Source organism: Panicum hallii, chromosome 3 (assembly GCF_002211085.1).
Source record: "Panicum hallii strain FIL2 chromosome 3, PHallii_v3.1, whole genome shotgun sequence".
NCBI lineage: Eukaryota > Viridiplantae > Streptophyta > Magnoliopsida > Poales > Poaceae > Panicum > Panicum hallii.
In genome coordinates, this window is record NC_038044.1 from 14,628,804 (window position 1) to 14,649,530 (window position 20,727).

Consider the following 20,727-nt stretch of genomic DNA (forward strand, 5'->3'; position numbering starts at 1 on the left):
ACGGCCAGGATTAGAAGAATTGAAGCTGCAGCAGAGAGACATCTAGTCTCCATTGGCCACTGCCACCGATGCTAGATAGACCACCAATCACTAGCTAAGCCTAGATTGCATTCCTAGGTGCCTTTTTTTTAGGGAAAATTATTAGGTACTTAGATCTAATCATATCACTGAGGACCTATATGCTTGTTGGTGGCAATGTCATTTAGTTAGTTTATGGTGGCCATAAACTACTCACTAGAAGTAAATAGGCAGGGTAACATGGTTATTTCTTAGGATGAGTAACGTGTTTGAAATTTTCTAAAATAATATTTATTTTTGGACGGAGGGAGTATATTTATGGATAAGGATGCACGTATGCAACTATTTGCTGTCTCCGGCCGGAATCAGTAACACGTAACAGGAGGAGTAGCTTTCATCCAAAAGCTAAGAGAGCATGGTTTATGGGGGGCAGATAAGCCCTTTATAATCACCCAAGTTGCTCTGTGTAGGGAACAGTGGAGTACATCGATTTGAACCGAGTGGCCATTATTGTTACGTGTTCTACTTAATTAGCGCCGTTGGTTCTTACGGCGAGAGAGATACGGCCGTCTCCGGGTTTCTCTTTAGAGAGGTGTGACAACATGGCGCATCGGCAATCAAGCATCCTTCTCGGCAGCAACTGCACCTAGTATGTGCACCTCTAGTCACAAATACACTCGGTTATAGGTATATACTAGCCAAACTTTTGAAACATCTGCTGTCAACATCTTCTGTTTATTTATTCTTTTGAAAAGGATGGCAGGAGATCTAGCGCTTTTATTTCAAGAAGATGTGAAAACAGATACAAAAACAAAACATAGTTGCGTGGAAAATCTCCTTGGCATATATATCCTCAACCAGATTATATGTATAAGTGTGTACATTTTATTTAAATACTTTCATAATTTATAATTTGATAAGGTTTACAAACATTTCACATTTTGCAGTTCACCCCCCCAATGGAAATCTACTTTGAAAAATCACAAAGGAGAGACCCCTGCAACATAGACATTCATACTATCTTGGCCATATATACTAGATGCAATGGACTTGGTAATTTTGGCCACTATATTTTCTAGTACTTACAATATTTAGTAAATGTAGGGGATTGTGAAATATACTTTTCAAGACAAATCTATGCATATATATATATATATGATTTCTATGTCTACAAGCTAAATATATATTTTAAAAACTTTGACGATCAAAGTTGCAGAAGCACGATCAGATCTTGGCAAAGTGTCGAGCTAGCATTCATATCTGGGCATAGTAGTATTTATTTCAGTACTTGTCAGCGTGCGAAGGCAGAAGCAAGGAGCACGCATATTAGCGCGGACCATCGTATAATAGATAACTCCATTGTCACGGGGCCGGGGCGGCTTCTTTATTTTTGTAGAGTTTGATTTTAAACAAGTGGTTGCTTGGACAGAATCCCTTCGTATCTGAAATAGAAACAGTTTATCTCTTCTTACGAAACCAAATTGATGGGACAACCCTCCACCTCCAGTGCACAACACACGCCCTAGATGTCAGATATGAAACAGACCGGGCGGGACATGCATATGAATTTATCCCCACCGGCCATGAGGACATATATAAAATCAAACCCTGGTTAGATTTAGCAGATCGATACGCAAAACCAAGCTGTGCTAGCCATGAGCGGATCAAGTCTATGTCAATGTCACGAAGGCAGCAGGAACGTGCTCATCAATTTATAATGGGAGACTTGGAATTTCGTACAAAGACCTGGGGATTAGTCAATAGGGGTTTGGGGGTAGTGGGGGGTGGCTTGAATAGGAGAGTGAAATCTCGGTTAGCAACCTAAGGGTCCAAAGATAGCCCCCGCTGTAACCGTGAAATGACTTGGTGGTAGGTAAGTATATGTATAGTCATAGTCTGCCTCGTATGATTATGGATCAAGCTCAATCTCCCTAGGTGCAACGATCTTTTATGGGCGGAACACCGTTACCATACCCTAATGATATAGACTGACTGAACCTTATTATCGATAAATATTGTGCCTCGATGTCGTTCTTGTTTCGTAAATCTTTGGTTATAACATCTGTTGTTTTTGTTACTTCGGGGTGTTCGAGTCACTGCTCGAGAGTCGACGCTAGCTAGTCCCAGTTGTAGTTCTAACAATCCCAACAATATATATGAAAACCAACTCACTTTTGGTCCTACCTACTACCTCCTAAGTAGTGGCAAATAAAAAAAAAAGTGAACCTGGTCCTAAGTTTATTTACCAACCAAGTTGCTTACTACTGTATGTTTCTGCATCTCGGGATAGTACACGAAGCCAATGTGAACATGAGGACACCGAGTAGATAGCAGTACTGATCATTGTAGAGTATTGGGAGATATGGTGCTAGCAGTTCATTATTACTTTGCAGCTAGCTAGGTTGGTAGCCTCTGGGAGACAACGCAAAGACAGGCAAGCTTAAGCTGGATTAGCCATCACTACAATACTACGCTGGCTGAGGTCCGGGAAGTGGTTACGGGGGACAGGAGCCCCGGCAACGGGCTCATCAGTAGTGGTGTTAGCCGTAAACAACTCCTAGTCCTAATCATAATCCTAATCCTACGCCTGTACAACATGCTGCGAGCTGCATCAAAAGCTACTACGCACAGGATGTGTCTCGGGCTCTCCTCAGTCCTCCTTGCATTGCCCGGCCTCTCGCGCTGCCCAGAGCTAGCCTAGCCTGCTTGTGGACGCACATCTGCCGCAGCCCGTCGACCACTTCTTTTAACTTTTCTGTTATGTCCGCGTAACAAGAAGACTGAAGAAGGCAGCGCGTCCAGGTGTAATTTCGTGTGTTCAGCTCAGACCAGGGATGGGAGCTGACGTGTGGTACTTGTTGTCGTCGCGTGTATTATTTAGGAGTGCCATCGTTATTGGGTCGCCGTCGCCGGTGACTCGCTCCGCCTGCTTGTCCTCTGGATGGCCGGATCTGGACCGGCATCCTCTCCACGGCCTGATGCGATACGAGAGGTGGTCGACGAAATTAAAGGACCGTCGTTGATGCATGTGTGCCGCCAGAGCCGCAATGCCGGCGTGGAGATCGAGTGAAGCGTAGCGCGCGGCGGCGCATTACAAGACTACTTGCTGCGTGTATAATATAGCATGTGGTAGCTACACCAAAATGTATGCGGTACGTACGGAGAGTCCCTGAGACGACAGCAGCGCAGTTACATGATCCAAGAATGGCCATGCATGCATCTCTGGCGGGTGCTCGGCTACCTTACTGTGCGGTGCGGGTGCAGCTGCAGAGTTGGGCGCGGCGCTGTCTGTTCCATTACGTGTTGTGCTGTGCGCCAGAACGGTGGCTGCAGCTCGGGGAAGGCATGCATGATGCCAGGGCGGTGTTTGTTCTGCTGCTGGTGCCAATACCGAGACCCGATCGATCCCCAGAGGACGCCGTACGGCGATGGATGATTGAGACTGCTGGTGGTGTTTGTTTGAGAGACGATCTTTCTCAAAAGACTACACCCACTATCTTGATTCTTGAACAAGAAGAGACGGCGCCATTCTCTTCCCAACTTACCTCACCACAATCCTTGCATATATACTCCTAGATGACACCGTGGCCGTAGCGAGACGATCGCCTCATCCGAACTCGGTCATCGTCCTCAACTTTCACTACGACGACGGCATGTCAAGGTGTAAACAATCGACGTTCATATAGGACAAGGACACAGGCGCATGTGCCGGGCGATCGAGCCCACCAAGCTGCGGCTGCGAGCTGTACGCCTTCAGTACGGTACGGGCGAGGACGTGGACGGACGCCCCCGGCGCCGGCGGGGCTGGCGCGCTGTCCCTGCTCACCGGGAACCGCTACTGTTGCCGACCCATCGCCCGGCAGGCGCACGCGCCATCGCGGCACGCAAAGGCCCCCGCCAGCCGTGTCTGCGGGGCGCTGCCGGCAACCATTTATTTCCAGGTGACCTGCTCGCCTGCCTGCCTCGCCCTCGCGCTCAGCTCCTCCTCCATCTCCTGCCCAGCGGCCTCCTTGGATTCAGTTCCACCAACCTTCGCTGCAGCTGATCGATCTTCTGCAATGCCCGGTCGAGAATTCAACCTGTGCAGATTCAGAATGCACACCCACGACGGCTTCCTAGAAAGCTGCCTGCGTGTACTAAGTAAGAATATAAACGAGCCGTCAGATCAGGGGGACGATGGCTCATCGACGACCAACATGGTGCGACACACACACAGAGGTTTATCTGGGATGTGCATGGCGGCTAGCTCGTCGCCAGCCGGAGATCGATCGAGATCAGCAGCTTTTTCCTCAATTCAAGGGGCTTCGGCGTGAAGGTACGACCAAGCTATCCGAGGACATATCATCGATCGGCTGGTCCCAAAGCCGGCGAAGCGGCGTTGAACGCAATACAAAATCCCTCCCGCTGTTAGGGCCGCCGGAGGCAGGGTGAAAGCGCTGATTTCGTAGCGCCTTCGCCGCATCATACCAGCAAGATACGTAGGAGTCTATCTTGAGTATTCTATACATCATCCACTACTTGGGCACTACTGGATTTGCATTTTCTTTTTCTATGTAGTTTCCTTACTAGTGAGAGGGAAAATTAAACCACCAAGAAATCAATTTAAAAACCTAAAATCTGCTGGTGATCTCTAAGATTGTAGCACGAAACTACAAGGAATTTTTTCTTTAAAAAAACTAAAAGAAAAAATACAGCTCCCTGCAAAGGAATCATTTTTTCCTGACGACCATCACTCTAAGCAAAGCACTTCAAGAAGCAAACACACATATCGCGAATGGTGTGCAACACGCACGCACACCACGATCATATGCCACGAAGCGTGTCGCGTAAAACATTTCCAGTTTTTTTTTTTATAAACACCGGTGGCTGGAGTCACGCCTTTACCACCAAATCAAGAGGTGGTTAGCTCTTCGCTCAAGCAAAATTACCCATTTTCTGGGGCACCGTCGGTTACCAACTGGATCAAAAAGGGCTATTGTTGCATTGGAATACAATACGAATACACGCATCATCGTTATTTCCGATTTATGAAAACTTACATCTCAAACTAAAAAGAGAGAACACTCAATCTGAGAAAAGAAGTATATAAATTAAATTCCGGCTGCGCAACCTACGTTGGTATATTGTCCCCAATGCAGGATCACAAGCGGAGAGGATCATGCAGATCGTATGACGTGTAACCTGAATCACGCCGGAACGAACCGTTTCGCCACTTGCAGCCCTGCACATCATTTCTGTGACTCAATCATAGAAACCACGCCTCTTCCGTATGCGTCCAACGGATCGCCATGAGATCGATCGAAAACCCTCTCGCGTACAGGTGCAGGGACACTGGCAACAAAACCATTTCCATTTGGTTTCTCGTTATCCAAAAAAAAAAATACAATTTCAAGCTTTTTTCCCCCCGAAAGTGATATTCCATTTCGTACGTACGGGACAAGCGCTACAAGACACGAACAGTGCCAGCACGGGCCAGGCACGATGCCATCCACCCTCGCGAGCACCCCCCGCCCAGGCCATCTATAAATAGCGGTCACCCCACTCGCCTTCCCGTCGCACAAGAACACGAGCTTGATCTCACACTAGCTTGCCACTGATCGATCACTTGCCACTCGAGAGCGACCGAGCGAGGGGGGGAGAGAGAGAGAGAGAGCCTGTCGCGAGCTAGCCTAGCTACACGACACAACCAGCGGCGCGCCAGCGGGGAGAGACATGCCGGAGGCGCCGGGCGCCATGCGAGAAGCGGCGGCGGCGGCGGCGCCCGAGGCGCACCGCGAGGCGCTCGAGTACATCGAGCGCGTGACGGCGGGCGCGGGCCAGGTGCAGCGCCGCGTGCTGGCGGAGATCCTGGCGCAGAACGCGCCGGCCGAGTACCTGCGCCGCCTGGGCGTCGCGGGGGACGCGCCGGGCGCCGCCGAGGCGTTTCTCCGCGCCGCGCCGCTCGTCACCTACGAGGACATCCTCCAGGACGTCCTTCGCATCGCCAACGGCGACACCTCGCCCATCCTCTCCGGCAAGCCCATCCGCGAGTTCCTCACCAGGTACGTTACTCGACTGCGCACCTTCGATTGACGGGCGCCCGCCGGACCCGGACGGTGCGTGCGCGCATGCTAGGCCGACGTGGTAGCGACTGACTGATCGTCTCGATTCGCGCAGCTCCGGCACGTCGGGAGGGGAGCGGAAGCTGATGCCGTCGATCGCCGACGAGATGGACCGACGCTCTCTGCTCTACAGCCTGCTCATGCCGGTCATGAGCCAGGCCGTGCCCGGGCTGGACAAGGGCAAGTGCATGTACCTCTACTTCGTCAAGGCGGAGTCGCGCACGCCGGCCGGCCTCCCGGCGCGCCCGGTGCTCACGAGCTTCTACCGGAGCCGCCACTTCCTCGAGCGCCCGCACGACCCCTACACCGTGTACACCAGCCCCGACGTGGCCGTCCTCTGCGTGGACGCGTACCAGAGCATGTACGCGCAGCTGCTCTGCGGCCTCGTGCACCGCGCCGACGTGCTCCGCGTGGGCGCCGTCTTCGCGTCAGGCTTCCTCCGCGCCATCCGCTTCCTGGAGAAGCACTGGCAGCGCCTGTGCCGCGACATCCGCGCCGGCACGCTCGACGCCGAGATCACCGACCGCTCCGTGCGCGCCGCCGTGGAGCGCGTGCTCCGCGCCGACCCGGCGCTCGCCGACGCGGTCGAGGTCGAGTGCGCCAAGCCGTCGTGGGAGGGCATCATCCGGAGGGTGTGGCCCAGCACCAAGTACATCGACGTCATCGTCACCGGCGCCATGGCGCAGTACATCCCCACGCTCGAGTTCTACGGCGGCGGCCTGCCGCTGACGTGCACCATGTACGCTTCGTCCGAGTGCTACTTCGGCATCAACCTCAACCCGATGTGCAAGCCCAGCGACGTCGCCTACACCCTCATCCCCACGATGGGATACTTCGAGTTCCTCCCCGTCAGCTCCTCCGCCGCCGAGCCACACCACCGCGACCTCGTGGACCTCGTCGACGTCAAGCTCGGCCACGAGTACGAGCTCGTCGTCACCACCTACTCCGGTGAGCGTGCCTGCCTGCTTCGTTCATATATTCTCCGGCCGATGAAACAGCCACCGATCGAAAAGTGCGTGTGTGTGACCGTGACGGTGCAGGGCTGTATCGCTATCGCGTGGGCGACGTGCTGCGCGTTGCCGGGTTCAAGAACCAGGCGCCCATGTTCAACTTCGTGCGCCGCAAGAACGTGGTGCTGAGCATCGACTCCGACAAGACCGACGAGGCGGAGCTGCACGCGGCCGTGGCCGGCGCGGTGCAGCACCTGGCCCCGTTCGGCGCGTCGCTGGTGGAGTACACGAGCTACGCGGACGCGGCCACCATCCCGGGCCACTACGTGCTGTTCTGGGAGCTCCGCGGCGGCGGCGCGACGCCCGTGCCGGCGTCGGTGTTCGAGGACTGCTGCCTCGCCGTGGAGGAGGCCCTGAACAGCGTCTACCGGCAGGGCCGCGCCGCCGACCGCTCCATCGGGCCGCTGGAGATCCGCGTGGTCTCGGAGGGCACGTTCGACAAGCTCATGGACTACGCGCTCGCCCGCGGTGCGTCCATCAACCAGTACAAGGCGCCCCGGTGCGTGCGCCCGGGCCCCCTGGTGGAGCTGCTTGACGGCCGGGTGCAGGCCCGCTACCTGAGCCCCAAGTGCCCCAAGTGGAGCCCGGGCGGAGGCAAGCAATGGAGCAGCAACGCCGCCGCCGCCGTCGTCACGAAGGCGGCCGACATCAATGCCGGATCAGGGGCGGTCGTCGCCTGATGGATCGGAGCTGCTAGGATTTAGCCGGCTAATCTTGGAAATCGTTAGTGGGAGGCTGTGACCGATCGATCCGAGCCGTGCATGGCAACGAGTGATTATAGCTAGCTAATCATCGAGTGCGGTAGCTTCATTATTGTACGCGTCGTCTGTTCATCGTGGCGTTTTGTTTCTTTCTCTTTTCTGTGGTTTTGTAATAAAGCCGTAGTGACCTGTGCCCCTTTTGTTTTTATCAGATCTTGGCATGTTGTGTTAGATGTTGATCGCTGAACTTATCTGCAGGCCGAAGCATCATGTCATCTATAAGGACTAGAAGCAGACCAACGCCGTTCCGTGCGCCAGTTTTGCAGGGTATGTACAATAGCTAGCCGTGCTAGGCTGGTGCCATGAGGGGTTCAACGTCGTTCGAGTGTGTTGTGGTGTGTGTGCCACACCGTACCAGCGCTTGTTTTGTTACTGATTTTGGAGCAACGTGCTCTGATTTGCTGGCGCATAATGACAAGCTTGATCGCCGGTTAGTGGTTGAGCCGTGCATGTTTGCATAAGCACAACTTTAAACATATCCTACCAATTCAGCTTTTGCCACCGGCCATTCTGTCTCTCTCTTATCACCCATTGTCCTTACTGAAGTAGTGAAGTTTTACACATTAATACATTATCCCTTTGAGACTAGAAAACGTGCATGCTATATTGCCATATTTTGGTAGGTATAATATTTGGTACTTAGGGCGTGTTTGGGAGGACTTGCTGCGGCTTCGGCTTCACCTGTTTTGTGCAAAACGAGGTACTATAGTGTGAAGCTATTTTGTAGGTCTAAGTTAAAATGAACTAGAAGTTGGATGATGCTGGTTTTTTTCTTCACCAGTTTTAGCTTCACTAGGGAAGTCGTTTTTGGAGAGCCCTGCCAAACGGCCGCTTAATGTTCATAAATATATGATGTTTATAAAAAACTAATTAATTGAAACATAAATTTGCTTGTCCTGTACCTCACGTACTCCTTCACTTTCCAATTGCCACTTGATGTTTATGATTGTTGCTCCTCATCTTGTTTCTCACTTCTTTATCATTTCTCACGGTTACCTGACGTCCTCCCTTCTTAAACTATTATCTTAAAAATCATAATGCTTCAAAAAGATCAGGGGAAATTATGCATGAGAAAAGGTTGAGAACCGATGTGCTTAACTTTTCTATTGCAGTATTTTAGCATGAGACTAAATTTGTAAGAGCTAACAGTTTTGACCACGTCGTCTTTACCATGGCACACGCAGTGGCGAATGCATCAGATAGTTGGGGGGGAGGGGGGGGGGCTGAGCTCCTTCCTCCTCCTCCAACCTCTATTTTTCTTCTCCCATTCCCTCTTCTTCTCTCCCTTCCTCCCTACTATCTCCATTGATGCATAAGCTGTAGGGGGCTCCAGCCCTCCTAATCCACCCCTGGGCACACGACTAATATGATATTATCATCCACCTAGAGTGGCATGGTAAAATCGAACTTTTAAGATAGATGGTAGTAAGTGCAAGCAACCAAAAGAGTTGTATAGTTCAAGTAAATACAATATATTATGCGTTCAAAAAAATTGGAATAATGGTTACGTCTAGTTTTGGTTGTTAGCTTCGCGAAAACTTTTCTAACAAAAAGTCGGGCGTTGTGTCAAACGGCGCCTCCTATTGTATGAAAAGTGTGCACTAGCAGTATACATTTCTGAATTACCACGCCTACCTCTCTCTATCTGCACAATGCGCTTATCTTTGAAGCAAAAGAGATTTATTAAGGATTGGTTGTATGGTCGTCTAAGATGATCAATATTGGTTGAATAATAATAATGCACATAGTTTTCACGTGATCACCTAATCATAAAGGAAACAAGAGTCTTCTAGAAGAGCTAGTGGCTAACCCTAGAGGTGCACTAGACAGCTCCTCGCTTCGCAGCATAGTGTGAAACTATAAAGAGAAACTGACCTAGGGGCCGGTTAGGGACGGTGCGTCTTTAGTTAACACATTGCTGCCATGGCTTAGGACGCAGCATCTGAAATAAGGTTTGCACTTGCCTGAAGGCTCACGCTGAAGAAAAGAACCCAAATGGCTAGCTACAAAAGCATCAAATATGGCGGGCTACTCATCAGTCAGTCAATCGGTCAGTTATCAGGGATGATAAACAATCTTGTTCGTGTTCTTGATGCTACTTTGCCTATTTGCTGAAGTGCATGATGAAGACAAGTTGGCGCTCTCGCCCGTCTCCAGTGCTGATCTCGTACTTCTTTTTTGTGCTCTTGCTGCTACTTTGCCTACTTGATGAAGTGCATGACCAGAGCAAGTTGGCGCTCAAGGGGGCGTGCCCCGGCACGCCTGACTCCAGCACCTACTTTGAGCTGTAGGGGGACTGAGGCCCCCAATCGATCTCTGGCACATGACTAATATGATATTGCACATCTGAGAAAAATACGAGATGTGATTTATTTTTCTATTATCTACTTAAAGCGGTATGGTAAAATCAAACCTTTAAGATACCCCTACGTCCCAAAATAAATGTAATTCTAGCGTTCAAAATTTGTCACTAAATAAATACACATCTATGAATGGGGCAACTAACTCTAGTTGTCTTTCTCTACTCTCTCTCCTCCCAAGATGCAATAATTACTTCATATAGGGATATATACACAGACAAGACGAGGCTAAAATACAACAAGATGCATTTGCTACAGCAAATGCACAAATCCTCCATCGGTCTCGCATATTTGATGGTCCACCCTCATGCATGCAAAATTAGGTGGAGGCAACCAACCACAGCCCACACCTCCGCCACCCATCAGGAAGCATGCATGTAGAGAATCTTTTTTTTGATTCGGATTGAAAAAATGCAATATGTCTGGTATAGCTCCGATTCCACATCCATTTGCATCAGGTTGTTGGAAAAAATATGCTTAACAAACTGAGATCCATGAAGACTATATTAATAAACTTTTTTTAAGTATGTAATTGCAACTTAACTGCACTATGAGTTGCCATCACAGCTACAATACAATCGCAACTTGACTGTAGCGTAGTTAGCACTTGTTGCAACCACTTAGAACCTAGTTTTTACCCAATTGCCACTCGTTACAACCTAGTTGCAAGCCTAGTTAGTGAAAGTTGTAACCTGTTACTATCCGTTTACTACTTATTGCAAGCCAGTTACTATTAGTTGCAATCGGTTATTACTAGTTGCAATCAATTACTACTCATTTGCAACCCAGGTATTACTAGTTGCAATCAGTTACTGGTGAGTTGCAACCTCTAATTACTACTAGTTGCAACCCAGTTACCGTCTAGTTGCAACCTAATTACTGCTAGTTGCAATCCAGTTACGTTGCAACTTAGTTGTAAGTCAATTGCTACTCTGGTTGCATTCAGAATTATATATGAACCTAATTATAGAGATCGGATGCAAATAGTACATATAGTTATATCTAGTTGCAACTCGATAATGTACAGAGTTGTAATCGGTAGTACATAGAGATGCAATTAGCATAAAAGAAATAAAATATATTGATATTGGATCTAGGTTTGTTAAGCATATGTTTTCGAGTAAGATGCAACAAACGGTTTGTCATCAAAGTTACGGTTTAGGAGAAATTTTGTTTCAAAGAATCAAACCAACAAAAAATTCCATCCATGCATGCATGCAGTCCGGTGGAATTTCTGTGACATATGGTTCGGCATGGTAGGTAGTTGGTACAAATTAATATAGGAAGTATGCACATATATGCGGTTAGGTGCGTTGGTTGGTCCAATCTGGCGTGCCCACCGGCCTGGATGCATTCTATGTATAGAGTGCACGTTGCATTATATCAAAATAATATATATATATAATTATAATTTCTCATTAACATTGATCTCTTCACCAAAATTCTAGAAGTATTCTTATTTTGGAACGTAGGGAGTAGGCGGCAGTAAGTGCAAGTAATTAAAAGAGTTATATAGTTTAAGCAAATACAGTAGGGTAAAATCAAACATTTAAGATAGGTGGCAGCAAGTGCAAGCAACTAAAAGAGTTATATAGTTTAAGCCAATATAGTATGTCATGGGTTCAATTTTTTTTAAAAAAGGTTACAGTAAACAAAAATAAATTTCAATACCTGGAGGTGTGGAGGTTGTCCTCGGTTCGGTAGGTGATCGTGCAGGCGCATGCATGTGAAGCACCAAATAAACATGCACGCTATAGAAAGCGGAGCGACGCCCATGTCGGCATGTCGCCGCGCAACGGCGAGAAGCAGCAGCGAGCGAGCGATAAAGCGGGGGGAGCAGATTCCTGACAGCCACAGCATCACCTCTGCTCTGCAAAGCAAAGCAGATGCTGGCTGAGCCCTACTGCTCGAGCTCGATCGATCGAGCGCATGACTTCACTGCCCTGGCCAGTCCAGTCCAGTCCACTGCGCGTCTGCGTCGCCGATGGAGCACAAAAGCTGCAGTGCGGGTACAAGGCGTGCCCGTTTTTCCACGCGGCTACAGCGCCCTAGCTACCTAGACTTCAAGGTCAGGCCCTCATGGCAGGCGCTGCTGCCCCGGACTGATCAGGACAAGAGAGGAGGAGGATAGAGCGAGGGCCAGGCACAGAGCCTAGCGGAGCGGCTTATCCAAATGTCCAGTCCAAAGGAGAAGGCATCCGGGAAGGACGACGACGCTGCAGGAGCAGGACTGCAGGCAGGGATTGGAGGCCGGCAAAGGCCTCGAGCTTTTGCTCTCGATCGACGGAGGAGCTAGGGGAGCTGTAGGGGGCTAGCTGCCTAGATCGGACATGCATGATTGTTCCGTTTGCTGCCGTTTTAGCCAACAGTATCTTTCTTGATTTCGCCTAGCCAAAAGGGAGCACTATCTATCTGCTGCTTCGCCTTTTCTTTTGCTCTCGTTCGCTTCCCTCCCCGCCGTGCAATAATTTAATCTTGCATTGCAGTAGAACGATGTGTTTCCCTGGTGGTGCACTGCTGGATTCTGTGAGATAACGGATAGATATGCCCCGCCCATTCACTTATTTATTATACGCAATGTGTGTAGCAGCAGCAGGTGAATCAGGGGAAAATCTTGGCTCGTGCAAACGCCTCAATCCATCGTATGCGTGTATGTTTTCTTTTCCTAGAACGTGCGTCGTCGCGCGTATTTTATTGTTAGGGCATTCGACGAACGTGAGCTGTGGTGGTGCCGTCGTGGAGTGGTACCGGCTGAGATCAAGTAGTTTATAAATTCAGATAACAATAAACTGCACACAGTGTAGTTAACAATAAGTACAGAAGGTATAACTGTACACTACATATACTTAACAATAATAAGTACAGAAGGTACCGATATGTGATTTTATCATTTTATGGCTGATGGACCTCTTAGACACACCTTCATAAGTCGAAGGATGGCTCCGCACCTTACCCGTTTATAAGGCGACCATACACGAAAGACCACATATCCATATTACCTTAGTAATTGGCCAACTGAAGTATGCTCTCGGAGACTAGAAATTACCGCACTAATCGGAGAAATACATGCAACTATAATCTTTCGGATACATGTAGTGTGGGAGGAATGTACCCTTTAATTAGATGTGGGGAAGGGAGAAGCATGTATATGGGTATTTTGGCTAACTTTTCTATTGGCAGAGGTGGACAATTTATAAACTTGGGTGCTTTGGGCTAATTTCGAAATAGAAGTGCGTGCTTAGTAGATGACACGACAGCACGACCGGAGGTCCATGCCATCGCCCCGCTGCGAGCGTGCACATACACGTGCAGGAGCGGAACATGCGGGTCGGCCTCCCCCTCACCACCCCAGCAAACGATGCACCGTTAGGTGGCGCGCGCATGTCCTTCCCGTTTGTCGCCAACCACACGGCCATCCACCTCCGATCCGTCCAGCAGCGGCAATGATCGCGCCACGGTGTACTCGACACGCTCCTCGTGCCGGCCGGGCGCGCGACGACGCGTCGAGACTCGAGCCACGGCAGAAATTGAACACACATCGATCGGCAGCAGCCCGCGGCGGCATCATCCGACAGTGCACGCGCGCGCCACAGTGCGCGCGGACGACGGCCGGGGTCGGGGACGCACGCCGCGATGGCATCGCTGTGTATGCACAGAGGTGGTGCGGTTGCGTTGGGTGATTGGGTCCGTGGCTCCGGGCCGGTGCCTGCCGCCAACAGCTAGCCGGCGAGCGGTGTCGTCGCTGCAGGACGCGCGCGCAGCCCCCCCCCCCCCCCCCCTCCTCTGGAATCCTGCAACGGAGGAGGATGCACGCGCGGACGAGCGGGGACATTCCGATCTCGCCGGGGGATCCCGGCCGGGTCGCCGTCCCTCGCCAGCGCCCTACTGGCCCGGGCCAGCTGCCGAACGAACAGCTCCACTGCACGCGCGCGGCGCCGTCGGCTGGGAGCTGGCGACCTGGTGTTACTCCTGAAGCCGACAGGTGCACGACCGGAGGCCTCTGCAGACGCACGGCACAGTCGCCTTCGCCTCATGGACTCTTGGACATGATGAGGAATTACTATGGCCATTTCAGGATTCAGAGGCGCGCCGCAGCGATTGCGAAAAGGAAGCCGTTTCTGAACCTTCTCGAAGTCTAGACTCTAGACCATGCCTGGGCACTGTAGCAAAGAGTGGTTTCACGCTAATATTGTACGGATCGCTACGCTTTTTTCACAAAATCTCGTGCATTCCCAACGGATGTCGGATGCAGCTACTGATCTGCCTTGTGACGAAAGGCCGTGGACTGTTACTACAAGTTCTTCGAGGCTTTCTCATCTGGCGGTGGCTGTTCAAGCGTGCAGAATTTTCCAACGCAACTGTCTCCCCACTGTTGGCCCCCCTCGTGTAAAATTTTCAGTGTGATGCACGCACAAGCAAGCTAGTTGCCGGGCTACGGCCTATAGGCCCAAGACAAGTCGCCGGCCGGGCCTTGAGATGTCGCCCATCAGGCAGGGTTAGGCCGGCAGGAATAAACATTCACCCCAGTTTGTCAATGGTGAATAGTTCAGCTGAATTGACCTGAAGTGATGGTAGATAGTGTCATTCACTAATTCGGATGAGGACCAATCATTCTACCGTTCCTAAAAATAAAACCATCCTGTGTACAAAATCGTCCAGCCAGGGATTGTTACACCAGAACGTGGTGCTGGTGCCAAGGCGATCCTGAATTTACCTGCTAACCAACTGTGAAATGCACGGGGCCAACACCAACAGAGGGGAGCCAGAGCCACGGCCGACCAAGATACGGTGCAGTTCCTATTGCAAGTGCACATGAATCTTAGCCATCCATAAATAGCTTCCTGGTATACTACATCTGCTACAATTGTCATTGAAGATTTTAGAAGTCATTTGGACAGATAGTTTGCTTGCGAAAGAGGGTTGCATGAAAACATGGAGTACACGGGAAAACATCGCAGAAGCTTCAGTCAGTGACTGAATTTGCATGTCCACAATTCTCTAGCGCAACACTGCCACACTGGTTTTCTGACAAAGCAACGCGAGAGGCGAGACCAAGTAATGGTAATGGAGTCACTGTCCAAAGAACTGCATCTTATTTCATCTGCTGCTTCCATTTTCCATTCAATTATGAAGTGCCTGCCCGGTTAACTGCTCACACTATGGGCTATAGCTTTTTACAAAGTTAAGAGTACATGTTATGCAGCTTCAGTAATGTTTTAAACTGGTGCCTTCTAATTTTCATAGATTCATCTTTTCTTCTCTACTTTGTAATCTAGAATCTGAATATGGAAAGGTGATAGAATAATGTTTAACCAATTGGAATGCACTCAATGAGTACTTGAATGTCATTGCATTTATAGTTCCTAGCATCTGCAAGCAGCCATTTTAGCAGAGTATAAATATTTCAGTTCCCTGCTTAGGAAGCATATGCATGGATCAAACTCTAGGAAGCTTCATTTCGGTGTGGAGCTAATATACGTCAATCCTAATACCCAGGGGTGTGTTGCACAACTGGAGAGATTCAGCAGAACAGCAGAAGGGTCATGGAGGGGCCTTCAAGCTGTCAAATCCTGAGAGGGCTGCATTCAGTTGTGCTTTGTGCTTTGCAATCTTTCAGGCTGCACAATTGTGTGGATACAGGTGATTTTGGAGCGAGGAGTTTGCAGCAGTGTAATTGAATGCTCAAGAGACACCATGGATGAGTGGATGCTGCACATCATTTGGGCAAAACATCCCATGCACCTGACTTACTGACAATGAACAAGTTCATCTTTTTTTTTCCTGACCATGATGAATCATACTTCGTATCCACAAATTTAGCTCCCTAAAATGCATCTGGTTCCAGAGAATGAGCCGACGATCATCACTAGTAAATGACTATAACTGAAGTGAATGCTACACGAATCAATGTGGGATTGAAGTGGTGCCATTGCTCTGCAAGATGAGCAGCCGAACCTGGGAGCCATCCAAGGTGACATCCTTCACATCCACGATGCGCGATCGCTTGAACAGTGCGGCGACGGCGGCGGTCTCGATCTGCCGGTCGAGCGCGAGCGCGATGCCGCCACCGCCGCGGACGGCGCGCTCAGCTTCGGCGGCGAGACGGGACGGGAAGAGCGCGCCGGTGATCGCCGAGGGGTCATCCGAGAAGACGAGGTCGAAGGCGCCTCCGGAGAACGGGAGGCGGTTGGGGTCCGCGCGGCGGACGAGCGGCGGGAAGTCGACGAGGTCGATCCCGGTAACATCCCCGACTCCCGCGGCGTGGAGCGCGTCGACCGCGTGGCCGGCGCCCGCGGAGAGGCAGAGAACGCGGGAGGGGCCGGCGAGGAAGCCGAGGCCGCGGAGCGGGGGGAAGGCGGACGCTGCCAGGGCAGCGGTGCGGCGGCGCCAGCGCGGTGAGACGCGCAGTTTAGCGAGACGGCGGTCGGGCGGGACCACGCGGCGGGAGGCTGCATCGCAGGAATTGCGGGGAAATGGGGCGAGCGAGAGGGTCAGCGCGAGGGAGCGCGGCGCGGGGAAGCAGGAGGCGGATGCGTGGCGCAAGAGGTACAGGAGCGAGAGCGTAGCGAGGGCAGCCAGCGCGACGGAGACGGGCGCGACCAGCCCCTGCGCGCGCCGGTCCATCGCCGGCGATGAGCTCACGGTGGAGGCCTCAGATTGGATCGCCCTCATTAATCGTCACTAGAAACCGCGCTCTTGTCAGAGCTAACCAGCACCAGGTCGCCGGCGTGTCCTCCGCCGAAGCCGGTGAAGCGCGGGAGGATTTTAAGCTTTAAGGTGGTCTGAGTCTCCATCCGGCCGGGAACCCCGCGGGCTCGCCGTCAACGCCGGCTGTGGGCCGCCGGCGGGGAGGGAGGGTGAGCGGTTTTGCAAATTACCCCCGATTCGAATGGCGATTATTCTTTGCGATCTAATAATTTACATACAACCCCCTGACTCGGATAGCGATTAAGAATCGCGATCCGAATATTTGCAATTAACCCCCTGATTCGGATCGCGATTAATAATCGCGATCCGAATATTTTCATTAAAGACCCTGATTTGGATGAATATTTTGCATATTCGTCCCTGGTTTGAGCCTGCTGTCTTCTCGGCGCCTCGTTCGATCCGCCATGGCGATGGCTTTCGTGCCCACCAGCGGAATGGACTCGCCGGAGATCTGCGCCTGCAAGTTCTCGCGCTACTACGCTAGGTTCTCTACGTTCTGCGCCTTCCTCCCCTTCTCCGCCGCTGGATGAGGACCTTCCCCAAGTTGATGATCTCGGATTCCGCCGTCGTCTCTGTGGGACGGGACCATGGCAGCTCAACTTGAATCGCGCCGCCGGCGAGTTGTCCCGAGTGATAGCACAAGCAGGTCGCGCGTTATGAGGCGTCGCTGGGAGAGAAACTCCGCGACAGCACGCGATGCCTTCCCCAGCACGACCGATTCCGGCTGCCGCGGCGGACAGCTGATCACTGCAGCTGTGGCCTGTTGCAGCCTTGCCCCTGACGCCCCTTGACGCCTGGTAGGCTGGTAGCCTGCTGGTACTCGCAGGCAGCGGGGCATGATGGTTCACCTGAACTGTACCGTATGGCCGTGGTGATTAGCTCAGTTGTCCAAGAAACTACTTGTATCGTCATGATCGATCAGAGTACTTATTTCCGAACCGATTTGGGCTCTTTTTTTTGTTGTAAAGAACAGATAATCTCTAGCCACGCCGTGCTATGATCAGAATCTGGGCTCTGAACATTATCAATGCAAACAAGATATGGTAAATTACTGAAACGAGAAACAAGATAGCATGAAAGATGGTGGCCTTTTCAGATGGATCCATCTTGTTTCCAGAAGAACCCTGAGGCATAGGCAGGGATATAACCAGCTGTTGCTGTTGATTCACATTCACTGTAGTCTGTTGCAATATCTCCTTCCGTGATGCGCCAGCAATAATTCTTTGCAGGGCTCATCGGGTCATCCGTCGAGTCGATGACTGTTGCGCGATGCTCCGGTAGCAATAATTGGCGTCCCGGCGGGCAACAATCACCCACTACACTGTTCTATTCCTCTCTCGCCGTACATGTTGTCTTAGCTATAGTCTCAATCCAGTGTACTGCCATCTCAGGAATTAGATGTATGACTGGAATTGTTGAACAGGAACTGCACCTCTTTGGCACCTCACATCATGATTGTGTATCCCTGAAAAATCAGTGGTTTCATTTCTTCACATAGTATAGTCCGGTTTACACATCAAACTGATAGGCTTTTCTGAATATCTATGCAGCTGAAGAAAATGTGCTAGGAGGGTGCATACTCGGGTAACCAATTGACCAATCTGTACATTTTGCCACTTAACTCAAAAAAATGCTTCTTTGCCTCCTTATTCGTCTATACTGTTTCTGAATTTATAGCTGCATGGTGTATGGAGTGGAAAGGGCCCGTGGTCTGTGTCTGGGTAATAATTATTTCAGTATGGAATCTTTAAATTTAATTGTGATTAATCCAACATGGTGTCAAGGGAATTTTATCTACTTGCGTCAGGGGAAAAGTTTCTTGTTGACCTTATTACAGTCTGGCTAAGATTTTCCTAGGCATAGTACACTAGGAGGCCCGGCGCGCTTCATCGCGCCCGTACACCTGCTATGGCAATATACCCGCGTCACATGTTGTAGCCGTATGTGCTGCTTTTGGTTCTCTTTATTTTTTGCAGTCTTATGGATCACTTGCTATTTGTAATCAAAATATAATGTACTCCCTCTATCCCATACAAAAATGCAATTCTAATTTTTTTTCAAACATCGTACCTTCATTTGTTTGTCACATGCGGTTAGTTTTAGCATGCAAATCAAATCTGACCGCTTAGTTAGGTAGGTAGTTGAGATCCAACCTCTAGAATTGCACTCTTTGTCGAATTTTTTTTCAAACACAGAATTACAATTTTTCTGGATGCGGAATATTTTTTTCTTTGCATATGACCTTTAGTCCCGGGTATCGCAACCGGAACAAATGATCCGAATCTTTGGTTCCGGATTTCTAGTTCCGGTTTCCACACGTGGGACTAAAGAGTTAGGAATCCGGACTAAATACCTTTTTTCTAGTAGTTTAGCTGTTCATATGAATATACTTGTCATCTTGTAATTTCGTGAGCCCTAAACTTGGTGATGAATTTTTTTATGCACAAGAACGTGGCCTCACGGTATACGTGCAGAGATACAATTTTTGGAGGCACAAGGACATGGCCCCACAGGTATACGTGGCGAGGGAAAAGAGCAGGTGCGACCAAGCTAGCGTTGTGCAACAGCGTGGGCAGTGCGTGCAGCGACGGCTGCTCCTGCATCACACACGCCAACACAGTATTCCTGCAGCGTATTAGCAAATCAGTAACAGTAACCAAAGGGCCTCCCGTCCCTCCTTTTTCTTCAGCGATAAGAAGGTACTTATTAGCACAAGTGAAACTTTAGGCTTTATATTTATATTTAAGTTGTAACATCTTTTCTCTCCACTTTGCCCAAAGAGCAAACATGATGTTAATTTTGTTGATATCTATGGTTGCAGGTAAGGACAATAGCATCATATCCAATTGATTTTGTGGAGCTCACCGGTGGTCCAGAATATTTAGTGAGGAATATGACGGTCTTTTGGCTTACCGCTTAAATTGTACTAAGATTCCTAGAATGCTTATATTAGGTACAGAGGAAGTTAAAAACTTTTTTGTTTGTTCAATAAGGAAATGTAGTTGTTTGGTGAGTAAAAAAGCAATTTTAAGTAGCAATGTACTATGCCTAAAATGTTGCCCGGTTCGGTTCCAGGAGTTGAGTTTAGAGATTACGGGCTCAAAGGTGGACTTGGATAAATATTGGGCAGCTGAAAATTCGGGCCAGACGATTTTGAAGGAACATTTAGCCCAAAACAGATTTGTTCTTTGAACTGAACACTTTTCCGAGTCGGTACGAGGCCAACAAAAGACACATTTCTTAATGACACAAAATCACGACAATACTCGTAGTTGCGCATGCGACTCTGAGCGCACGTGTCGTAGAAGTGCCAGCCACACTACTGCAAGTGGACCCGCTGCTCCTGTTCATCTTCCATGTGGCAGTGGTGCCACTGTTCAGAAAGGAGGGGCTGCCAAGGTGTTCCATTGCCGTCGGTCTTAGAAAAGGAAAAGATTAGGGACAATAGGGAAGACCGGCTGGTGGTGGCTGGTCGAGGGAGCGGCGTGGGAAGCTCCGAGAATGCTGTCGGACGCTGATGGTGCGAAGGGACGGATCTTAACGGCAGAGAGACTTATGCCACTGCTATGTGGATCTGATTGCACTCGGACCCACATGATAGAGGCTCATGGTATTGCCATGTGGGCCTGATTGCACTCGGACCCATATGGCAGTGGTAGAGATAACCGATGAGATAGATATTTGATTTTGGGGGACCGATGCTAGTTGCAACGGAGACCAGCCGGTGCAGAGATAACAGGTGAGGCAGGATCAAGAGGAGCATCCTCTT

General features: G+C 50.1%; 2 protein-coding genes across 2 annotated transcripts; one reads left to right on the forward strand and one right to left on the reverse strand.

Moving 5' to 3' along the window:
- Window positions 1-5,586: 5,586 nt before the first annotated feature.
- On the forward strand, window positions 5,587-8,061 carry LOC112885026 (probable indole-3-acetic acid-amido synthetase GH3.4). The gene is made up of 3 exons (XM_025950694.1): window positions 5,587-6,059; window positions 6,175-7,067; window positions 7,160-8,061. The coding sequence occupies exons 1-3, from the start codon at window positions 5,731-5,733 to the stop codon at window positions 7,807-7,809; spliced, it is 1,872 nt and encodes a 623-aa protein (XP_025806479.1). The 5' UTR covers window positions 5,587-5,730; the 3' UTR covers window positions 7,810-8,061.
- Window positions 8,062-15,667: 7,606 nt separating this feature from the next.
- LOC112885033 lies at window positions 15,668-17,191 on the reverse strand. The gene has a single exon (XM_025950702.1). It carries the CDS (start codon window positions 16,920-16,922, stop codon window positions 16,155-16,157), a length of 768 nt encoding a protein of 255 aa, XP_025806487.1. The 5' UTR covers window positions 16,923-17,191; the 3' UTR covers window positions 15,668-16,154.
- Window positions 17,192-20,727: the final 3,536 nt, after the last annotated feature.